The sequence below is a fragment of the Budorcas taxicolor genome, chromosome 11 (genome assembly GCF_023091745.1).
Source record: "Budorcas taxicolor isolate Tak-1 chromosome 11, Takin1.1, whole genome shotgun sequence".
Classification (NCBI taxonomy): Eukaryota; Metazoa; Chordata; class Mammalia; order Artiodactyla; family Bovidae; genus Budorcas; species Budorcas taxicolor.
This window is the reverse complement of record NC_068920.1, coordinates 162,452,115-162,462,290: the sequence shown is the minus strand read 5'-3', so window position 1 is coordinate 162,462,290 and position 10,176 is coordinate 162,452,115. Positions and strand designations below refer to the sequence as shown.

Below are 10,176 nucleotides of genomic sequence, written 5' to 3'. Positions count from 1 at the left end.
TACCTGGAAGGTCACCTCCCGGCCACCTGGAAGGCCTTGCTAGTCGGCCCTCTCCTCACATGTGGACACAGAAATAACCGGCCGGCGAGCACCATGGGACCAGACCCAGCACCCCTGCCCTTCATCTGACAGCCCGCCTGCACCCCACACCCCACTCCCCACACAGGGCTCTTCCTGGAGGAGCTGCCCCTGGGAAGCAGGGGGAACCGCACTCCCTCCCAGAGCCTCGCTGGCCCTGGCCAGGTCGTCCCACAGGCTCCTCCCCCAGGCCAGAGCAGAGAGGGGGCTGGGAGGCCAGCACAGTGCCCGGCCCCTCTGGCACAGAGGGCATCCGAGCTTCCTGCCTGCAGGGTCTGCGCCTCCTGGTGCCTGGGAGATGTATGTAAGCCTGGTCACACTGTGGCCACCTTCCATCAAGGGTGCAGACAGACAGACAGCAGTCTGAGCACCTGCTGGTGATCTGAGTGTAAGTGCCCAGCATGCTGCCACCCGGCCTCGAGGGGCAGCACTCTCCCCCGCGCTCCCCAGCTCAGTGGGGACGTAAGCTCACGGTGGTGGGGGGAAAGGATGGGGGCGGGGGGCAGGCAGCCTAGGGAAGTGGGAATTTTGAGAATGAGGGGTCCTGGGAGGGTGGCATGAACTCCATCCGGGGTCCCTTCTTATGGGGGGTGGGGGGGCCCGGCAGACCGTACCTGGGGGCGCACTGGCCGTCGTCAAACACGAAGGTCCGGTTGGTGTGGCCCCCGCCTTGCGCCCCTCTGTAGACATCCCCTGGACTGTGCACCCCGTCAGGAAGCGGCATTGGGCTGGCGGCGGCTGCGACTGAGAGGCAAGGGACACACCGGGAGCGACGGGAGACTTCTTCCCCTCCACCCCCCTCCCAGCGCTGTGCCCTGAAACACTTCTCTGATTTCGGTGGGGGTGGGAAAAAAAAAAAAAGAAAAAAAATCCTGTTCCAGGGATGGTTTCGGCGCCGGTGCGGGCGCGCCCCCTGCCGGCCACGCTGGGAACTGCGCGAGGAACGGGGAGGTGGTCCCCTTGCGTCCCACCTGCAGAGCAGCCTCCCAGGTCCCGCCTAATCCTGAGACCCGGGGCACAGGCTCTTCAAATGCTCAAAAATAAAACCCCCAAACCCCAAAGACCACCGCCCCTCTGGGGGCAGGGTTCCACAGTGGAGGCGCTCCCAGGGGGCTGGAGGCCTCTGCGCGCTTCATGGGTGAGGGTGCCTGCGCTGCTGGCCCTGCCCGCCTCTGGGGTGGGAGGGGCGGCCGGTCAGCATCTGACCCGCCCCCAACTCTCCTGTGCCACTCGCCCCCCGCTCCCCCACCCCCCACAGCACCGGTCACTCCTACCGGGGCACCGGCACACAGACCCCGTGTGTCCATCCGCATCGGCCTCACCCCTGGGAGGCCCCTGGTCCTGGAGAGGGAAGGGAGGTCAGAGAGCTGGAGGCGGGAGAGAGTGCCCCCCGCCACCCACCCCACTGGGGCCTCCGCCGTGAGCCCCAGCCCCACCCCGAGCATCTTGCAAACAGGCAGAGAGGCCGGGCCGCACCCTGCTGCAGCTCTACCACCCAAGGGAAAAGGCTCAGGAAGCAAAGGGATTGACTCGTGACACCTGCCACAGGCTAACACGAACATCCTGGCTCAGGGTTCTCCCCAACCCCATGCAGAGTCCTGCAGGTACAGCCCCTGGTCTGTCCTGACCCTCAGTGAGCCAGGAGCATGGCAAAGACAGAAAGAAGACAGAGAGAAGCAAAGACAGGAGAAGCAAAGACAGACAGAGGAGCAAGAGAGCGGCCTCTGAAAAGAGGGCGAGGGGCTGGGGCGCCAGATGGGGCAGGGGCCACTGAGCCAGCACCACCCAGGCAGCTCTTCTCAAGGCCCCGGGCACCAACCCACTCCCCACCCCGGGGCGGTCAGGGCAGGGGCTGCCAGGGCAGGGCTGGACCCGCTGACTGGAAGGGCGCATGGCAGGTACTTTGTGGTCCTGATGCTTGCATTGCTGCTGAGACCCCATCTCTGTTTACTCCCAGGAGATGGCAAGCTTAACACCATGCTTCTCCCAGAGGGGGCACTTGGTGAAGGCATGGATCTCCCCAAAGTCCTCCGGAGGGCAGCGTGCACCCCCAGCCGGCTTACCAGCAGTCTTGCACCCTGGGGGCTTTCCCTGCTCCCTCCTGAGTGGTCCCACCCACCCCTGCCCCGCCTGAGCAGGACTCACGGCAGTGTGTGTCCATCTTACAGACCCCTTGGAGGTGCCCTGCTGGTTGGTCAACAAGATGACTGGCCTGCTCTGTCAGTGATGGGAAACAGACGAGTCTGGTAACATTCCTGACATCAAGGGAAACAAAACACGGCTTCGCTCTGCCATGGAGGAGCCAAGCCCCAAAACACTGGCCGGTCCATCCCTCCCCAGCCAGGAGCAGGGAGCCCACTTGCCCCAGCACTCCCTCAGGGGTCCCTGCACACTCGCAGCCAATATTCTCTGCGGGGTCCACTCCAGCACCACCCTCCCTTGGGCACCGGGAACCCTCCCAGAGCATGGAGCCTGGCTTCTCCTTACACCTCCCATAAACGCCGGGCCCTAGGTGTTAGCAGAACTGACCATCCCCAGCCTTTCTTGGGCTCTCCCTGCTCCCAGACTTGACGTCAGGCCCACCCACCTTCTTAGCATAGCCCTCGACTGTGACTTGGGTCCCCTGCCCAGCGCCCTCTTTGTCCCAGGCCCTGGCCTCGGGGCTCCCCCCTCCTCTCCTGCATGGTTCGACACCGCAGGCCCTGGGTCACAGCCCCCTCCTGTCCTCCACCGTCTGACCTGTGGCCTGGCCTGCGCTGGCCGGCCCCTCCTCCGTGCTGCCTTCAGGCTGTGGAGCTGAGCAGGGCTGGAGAGACAGGCCCAAGCCATCAGCTCTCAGGACCTCTCAGGACCTCCCAGGGCCACATTTCAGCCATCTCCGGGTGTCCCCACGGTCCACAGTCCCGCCTGAGGATGCCCTCCTGCAGCCCCCAGCCCCTCCTCAGTTGCAGACAGGTTTCTCGCTTTCCTGGGACAGAGGCTCTGCTCTGGCCCCTGGCCCTGTCCCAGGACGAGCACCTGGGGTGGACTCCACCCACCGCAGGGACACCTGCCCCAGCTCCCTTCTGCTTCCCCTCCTGGGAGATGAGGTCTCCCCGACCGTGGCCTCCCCCAGGAAGGGCCCCACACGCCCCCAGCAGCCCCCTTCAGCATGAGCTCTGATGTCCTCCTGACTGAAATAAGGACTTAGTATCCTCTTCTCCTGCTACAAGTCCGCCTCCTTGAAAGAGGCGGCGTCTCCACTTTCCCCTCCCTCCCTTCTTCCATCATCCCTCCACCGGACTTGGTGGGCTGCACGCCCAGCACTGGCCCGGCCCCCGGAGATCCAGTGAGAGGAGCACAGGCCTGGAGACCAAGCCACTCACACTTGCGTGTCAGGAGTGGGCAAAGGGAGGTTTGCCCACACCAACCTGCTAGAAACAGCGGCTCCGTGCAGCGAGGCCTGAGCCAGGGCCCCTGTCAGGGCAGGAAAGCAGGAGGGCAGGTGGAGGGCAGGCGGGTGGGCCACAGCCTGGGTGGAAGGGGCAGGAAGGCCAGCCAGCATTCCAGCAAGCCGGAAGCTAGGGAGGGCAGAGACGGTGGGTGGGATCAGAGGCAGGCATGGGAGGTGTGGGGATGCCCCTGGCTCCTAGGTCGGTGGTGGCACTGGCTTAGGCAGAACCCCCCTGGACAAGGATGAGATTTGGGGTAGGGGCACCCGTGAACCCTGGACCTGCAGGCCCTCAGAGGCGCGTGAAGGCTCTCTGCCCATCCTTAACCAGCCAAAGTCCCGCGATCTCTGCTGACCAGCCTCCCGGCTCCTCTTGCATGTAGCTCCCCCAGCCTCTCATCCCTGCCCCCACGGGGGCCCACAAGGATCCTAAAACCTTCCTCGAATCCCCCTGGCCCTGTAGTTCCCTCCTCTGCTCTCAGGTAAGACCAATGCTTCCTGCCACAGAGGCGGTCCTCCCTGCCCACCAGACCCACGTGCCAGCCCAGGAACCCACCTGGGCTCCTTCCCTGGGAAGCTTTGCCCAGTTTGGTCCTCACCCTGATGGACCCCGTCCAGCCCCTCCCTCTACCCTCAGTCCTCGCCCCTTGCCCCCTGCCCCCCACCCTCAGTTGTGAGATCCTTCAGGGGAGCACCCCAGTTCGGGACTGGCACCTGGGGGTGCCTGCGGTGGGCAGGTGAGAGGAGACCCCCCACTCCAGTGGGAAGCATGGCTGCCCAGCCGGAAGCGGTGGGGGAGGACTGTCCACCTTGGGCACTAACCCAGGCGTGCCTTTCTGGCAATTTCTCCAACAGAGGGCCCTCACGGCAGGAAGGGGCACAGAAGTGGGGCAGCGGGGGTAGCGGGGGCACGGAGCACGCGGGGGCGGGGCAGGCTCCCTCCGGGCGAGAAGCACGTGGGGGCGGGTAGAACGCACGTGAGGGGGCGGGGCTGGGAGGACGGCGTGCGTGGGGCGGGGCGCAAGTGGCCGGGTCCGGGGCCTTGCGGCTCTCTTCCGCAGCTGCGCGCGCTCATGGCGTCCGGGGCTCCTGAGCCCCGCGCTGGGGTTCCGCGAGTTTCCCGGGGGTGCAGGTGAGAACTGGGGAGCGGTTTCTGGAGGGGCTCATCTGGGACGCCCTCGCCCAGGGATGCTCGGGGGGGTGGGGGGCGGGCGGTGGTCCGGGCCCGGCTCTTCTTTCCAATTGAAATGAAACTCAGTCCTAGCCCCACACCCAGCAGGGCCCGCTTGGGGCCCACCCTGACCCCCGGGTCCTTGAGGGTTGGGGGGGAAGTGGGAGGGGTGCCAAGAGGCAGGACCTACAGGGCGGTGTTCCAGGCCCCTGTCCTGAACCCACCCCCTCTAAGACCTTCATCACCGCCTCTGGGCACTAGGCGTTTTCTGGGGTCACAGAGCCCCGCGCTCGTGTCTTTTCTCGCGGCAGTGGCCCTTTCCCATCGAACATCCAGTTCTGCTGCGAGGACCACCCTGCCCAGGGTTCGGGCCAGACCAAGGTGCCTGCGGTGGCGGAGGGTCCCGGCTCCCACCTGCCGCGGAACGTGCTCAGCGAGAGGGAGCGCAGGTGGGGGCCGTCGTGGCTGCCGCGTGGTGGGGGCGGGGGTCCGAGGAGGTCAGGCCTGCGCCCGCCGCCTCATTTCAAACAGCTGTTTGGTAAGGGCCCCCTGTAGCGTGTTCTCAAGGTAAATACAGCCCTCGTGCTGGGAGGGCTCCCAGGGGCTACCAGTGCAGCCCTTTCTTTGAGATGAAGTCCAGGACCACTTGAGGTTGTACATTTGGGACGGTCCCGGCTCCAGGCAGTGGTAGTGGTCTAGGCTTGGTGGTGGTCCGTGGCAGATGCCCTGCTAAGCCTGCAGCAGGGGTCCAGGGCCCCCGAGGCCAGGGCAGTGCTCTGACCTGGCTCCTGAAGGGCTCAAGGCTTCCTGGGGCTGCCCTCTCGTCTCCTGGCCAAGCCAGACATCCCTACAGTCGGGGGTCCCTTCTCTGCAAGCAGGAAGCGGATCTCCTTGAGCTGTGAGCACCTGCGGGGTCTGCTGCCCCGGTTTGACGGCCGGCGGGAGGACATGGCCTCGGTCCTAGAGATGGCAGTGCAGTTCCTCCAGCTGGCAGGCACCCTGGTGCCCGGCTGGAAGCAGCAGGCTGTGAGTCGTCAGTAACCGCCGGGTCGGCCCTCTGTGGAGGAACCATGGGTGTCTCCCCCCTCCCAGTCCCTCTCTGTCCCCCGGCAGCTCCGACCACCGGGCAGCCTGGCTTCCCTGTGTCCCCGCCCCGCACGCCCAGGGCTGCTGTTTCCAGTAGACACACTTCCATTTGCGTATCACACCTCCTTTGGGAACCGGGGGGATGAGCTGCGGTTTCCACTTATGTCCCTTGCCTTTGCCCATGGTGCCAAAGCTGGCCTGGGTAAAAGTCCCCCCCCCCCCCCCGCCGGGGGGGCACCAACTTCAGCGTCCCTCCCCCGAGTCCGGAGCACAGGGTCTGTGCTCAGGGTGGATCTCTGCGACCCCAGGCGGGGTGGCAAGGGGCCAACTGCAGCCTGCCTTTCGTGCGGGTTTTCTGGTTGACGGTTTCGGTTGCGTTTCTGCTCTTTTTCTCCGCGTCAGGTTCTCGCTTCCTCCAAGGAGCCGTGGCTCGCATGGCAGACGGATGTCCTGCAGCTGGCCCTGGCGAGCCAGACCCCGGCAGGTGCCCCGGACGCCGGCGTGGGAACATCCAGTGTGATGTCAGTGTCCCCGTGGGGCTGGGGGCCGTGGGGGGGTGGTGAGTGCAGACCACTCAGGCTCTCCTTCTGTCTTTGCGCACCATGCAGTCCTCAGGCCCCCCCGAGCTGTGAGGCCGCGGGTGTGGATGAGGGTGAGGCCCTGTCGGGAGTGGCCGACATGCTGGACGGGCCGCCGGCCCTGCCTGGTGAGTGTGAGTGGGTCCCCGCCCTCCCCTCGTGCCATCCCCAGCCAGGCCCACGAGGCCGCCACGATGACCGTGTCCCCCTTGTGCTGGACGCCCGGCTGTGGGTGGCTCCCCGGAACGTGACTGCCGCTCCCGGAGTGCCGCAGGAGGCGAGACTGTGCGTGCTCGCCCAGGCGGGGAGGGCTCCTGCTGTGGTCAGGGCCGGCAGAGCTGGTGGTGGTTTAGTCGCTGAGTCGTGTCCGACTCTCGCGACGCCGTGGACTGTAGCCCTCCAGGCTCTTCTGTCCATAGGGTTCTCCAGACAAGAGTACTGGAGTGGGTTACCGTTTTCTTCTCCAAGCAGAGCTGGGCCTCCAGAGAAAGTCGAGAGCTGCACACGGGGTGTCGGGGTGGAGGGGTTACACAGCAGGGTAGATGGAAGTCCTGGAGATAGAGGAGGCGGTGGGGCGTGAGGGTCCTGGGGTCTGAGCCCCACCTGTGTGGCCTGAGGCTGAGCGGCCACACCCTGCAGGCAGCCTCGCTGGCCCCAGGGATCAGGTGCTTCACCTCTGGACTTTTGCCTTCTCCTGGTTGCTTGTTGGCACCTTGTTCCCGAGTCTCACACGTTCCTTGCACAGGACGCAATGGGCAGGGGCTGCGGTCCCTTGGGGGTGGTCACTCTGCCTGAGCCACTCCTTGCTTCCCTCGTAGAGTCGCCCAGCCTCGTCCCCCAGTCCCCAGGCCCGAGACCCCCCAAGGTCCTGAGGCCATCCCCTCTGTGGCCAGTCCGCTCGCAGCAGCCCCCTTCCCCGCTGGTGAGTGAGGAGCCCCGGAGCTGCCTGGGCCAGGCGGGGCCCCCCACTACGGGGGCCGACAAGGCCCTGATGCCAGACTCCAGGTAGGTGCCCGGCCACGTGTGCACAAGCTGCCAAGGCCTCCTCCCAGCACCCCCAACCCTGGCCCCCAGCTGCCTGGACCTGCTGCCTGGGAGGTCTCTGCCCGTCCTGTCCTCGCTGTCTGCCCGGATGGCCAGACTCTGCCATGTGGCTTTGTAGTCTGTGTGTATGTGTGTGTCAGGAAACACTCCTGTCTCCCTAATTGTCGTCTGTTTTGGCTGATGGTAAATGAGTTTGTGTTTTGTGAGTTCCACCAGCTGGGGCGTGGGCTGAGAGCTCTTGGGGGGCTGGAGAGGAGCTGGCAGCGGGCTGGGTGGGTGGGTGGGCAGGGTCCGGTGGGAGGGAGGAGCCTGTCAGTAAGCTGCCTTTCAGGGCCCATGCCCTCCTCTTGAGGTGCAAGGCCCAGGGTCCACCTGGGACGATTGGGGTGGGGCTTCCTTCTCGTCCCATCCAGGTCTGTGTCGGGATGTGATGTGGCAGATGGCGCGTCCTTTCTGCTGACCCCTGGTCCCGACTGGTGGCTGGGTGAGTGGACCACCTCCCCTACTGCCCCTGACCTGGGGCCTGGGTTGGTCCTCAGGCAGGGCTGGGGGCAGGCGGCTGGGACCGTGGGGAGATGGGCCCCAGCTTGCTGAGTGACGCCAAGGTTCCAGTGTCTGCGTCTGGGTTCTCGTTCCCTTCTCTGCCGGGGTTTTTGGGGACCACTGGGTCGGGGGAGGGATGGCAGGTGAGGTGTGTGCTTGTCGGTGGGTGGGCATCTGCGGGTGAGAGTGTGTGAGTGCTGGGTGTTGGTGGCTGCGAGTCGGCTGTGGAGCTTTCCCCCGAGAACCCGTGCCCGTAGAGGCACGTGGATGCGGGGTGAGTCAAGCGTGTGCAAGACCTGGCGTGGAGGGGGTGCACCTCCCTGGTCTGGCCCTCCCAGGGGTCTCGAGCAGGGTCGGCAGGAGTAGGCCCACCCACCTGGTCCGGGGCCCTTCTGAAGATGAGCAGGGGCTTCTTGGTGGGGTGGGACAGATTGGCGGGGGGAAGGGTTGTCATCTCCTCTACGCTGACCCTACCCTGCCCACCCTGGGTCTTGGGTTCCTTGTCTGCTCTGCTGACGTGTCCCATCTGCTTCCAGGGTCCCTGGAGGGCAGAGGCAGCAGCGCCCCTTCTCGGGTGGCCGCCAGGAACAGCCCGCTGGACAGGCTCGAGCCGGGCTTCCTGGGAGACCCCGAGTCTAGCCCCCAGGAGGAGCCCCCGGGTGGGCCCCTGGAGCCGTGGGGCTCGGACGGGAGCTGCCCCAGCCCGGTCCTGCGGGACGAGGTGGACAGCATCTTCCCCGACTTCTTCGCCTGCTGAGACCAGGGGGACGGGGCCTTTTCGGCAGCACGTGCCACACACTCCAGCGGGGTTTTATTCTGGGTTTGGGCTGCAGCTGTGGTCTAATTCCAGTGAAGGCTGGTGGGGCCGTGGGGAGTGGAGGCTGAGTATTAAAGAGGAGAGTGATTTTCCTGGAGGAAGCAAAACTTGTGTGGCTTTTGTGCAATTAACGCGATTCACTGGGCAGATGGCACCGGTTCCGTTCATAGTGCAGGCGCCTGCCTGGGTTTTGTTTCTGTGAGGTTCCCGGCCTGTGTAATCTGTAAATAGTGGCACTGGGGCTGGCGGGTGCAGGGGCTCTCTGGATTGAGACTCCTGCGTCCTGGGCCTGCTTCCCGAGAGGTGGGTGTGGGACTCCCTGCCCCTGTGATGCTGGTCCCAGGAGCTCCAGACACGTCCGTTGGGGAGGCCCGTCTCTGGGCCAGGAGGTGCTGGGGCGGGACGGACCTCTTAGAGGTGGGGGCCTTGGCTCTCCCCTCACAGGGCCTGTTGGGGGCCTGGGGCAGAGGCTGCCTGGCTTTAACGCCTGGACTCCTAGCTGTTCCCATCCACCCCGGGATCTGAGAAGCACTGGGTTCTGGGAGGAGTGGCCCCCCCACCCCCCGGTATGGCAGGGTGACCCTGTCCGTGTCCCGCTACCTTTCGGCCACTGTGAAGGTGGTGCCAGTCTCTGAGCCAGGCTGGTCGGGCTCACTCCTCCCTGGCCCCTGCATGTCCCTTTCTGGAGACGCTGGGTTCTGGGCCCACCTGGAGGAACCCCATCTGAGCCCTGGGCAGCCTTAATCCAGTGCCCCAGGAGGGAGGGGGGATGGGGCAGGGCTCAGCTCTTTCAGAAGCTGGACTGAAGCCCCAGGGGGACAGGTTGACCCACCCTGACCCTTAGAGGTCCTACTTGGACGCTTAGAAGGTGAGGAATAGGACCCCGCCCCAGGTGGTAGGCAGGGCTGTCCTGTGCTGCCTCGGTCCCACGGCTGGGGGTGGGGGGCTGGGCCTGGTGCTGGGAATGGTCCTGGGTCAGGGTTGACAGCGGTGCCTGGCCTGTCAGGAAGCGTGGCAGGAAGGGCAGCCGTCAGACCCGCACCCGCCCTGGGGCCGCACACACAAAGCTGCTGAGTTGAACGCTTTAGACGACCCACTGCCCCCACCCGGAGCTGGTGGCTGGGCCCTGGCCTCCCTTGCTGCAGCTGCGAAAAGCAACCCCGCAGTGGGGAGAACCCAGGCCGTTGGCTGGCCTGGTCAAGACTGCTGGAGCCGAGGAGCTGGGTTCCATGAAACGGCTTGCTTTCTGTCTCCTCCGCTCCTCTGGCCCTCGCTGAACCAAATCAGCGAGGCTGATAGCGTGTCTTGTTGGCTTGCTCTTGTTGGCTGCAATTGCGTGTCTGGGGGTGAGTTTAGAAAACCAGCAAGCCGGTGATTACTGGCCAATTCTGCGAGTTGGGGAGGCCTCAGCACAACCCTCCACCTCTCA

At 65.4% G+C, this 10,176-nt stretch overlaps 1 protein-coding gene across 1 annotated transcript; it reads left to right on the top strand.

Annotated features, from left to right (window-relative positions):
* Positions 1 to 1,212: 1,212 nt before the first annotated feature.
* SOHLH1 (spermatogenesis and oogenesis specific basic helix-loop-helix 1) lies at positions 1,213 to 8,687 on the top strand. Its single transcript, XM_052648291.1, has 11 exons — positions 1,213 to 1,216; positions 1,337 to 1,436; positions 4,180 to 4,245; positions 4,570 to 4,640; positions 4,960 to 5,128; positions 5,558 to 5,705; positions 6,168 to 6,286; positions 6,374 to 6,471; positions 7,162 to 7,348; positions 7,801 to 7,871; positions 8,467 to 8,687. The coding sequence occupies exons 1-11, from the start codon at positions 1,213 to 1,215 to the stop codon at positions 8,685 to 8,687; spliced, it is 1,254 nt and encodes a 417-aa protein (XP_052504251.1).
* Positions 8,688 to 10,176: the final 1,489 nt, after the last annotated feature.

Bases quoted from the DNA above. Each gene is read 5' to 3' on its own strand.
- SOHLH1 (XM_052648291.1), top strand. The intron at 6,472-7,161 runs GTGAGTGTGAGT...CTTCCCTCGTAG, and splicing joins CGGGCCGCCGGCCCTGCCTG to AGTCGCCCAGCCTCGTCCCC. The intron at 7,872-8,466 runs GTGAGTGGACCA...ATCTGCTTCCAG, and splicing joins TGGTCCCGACTGGTGGCTGG to GGTCCCTGGAGGGCAGAGGC.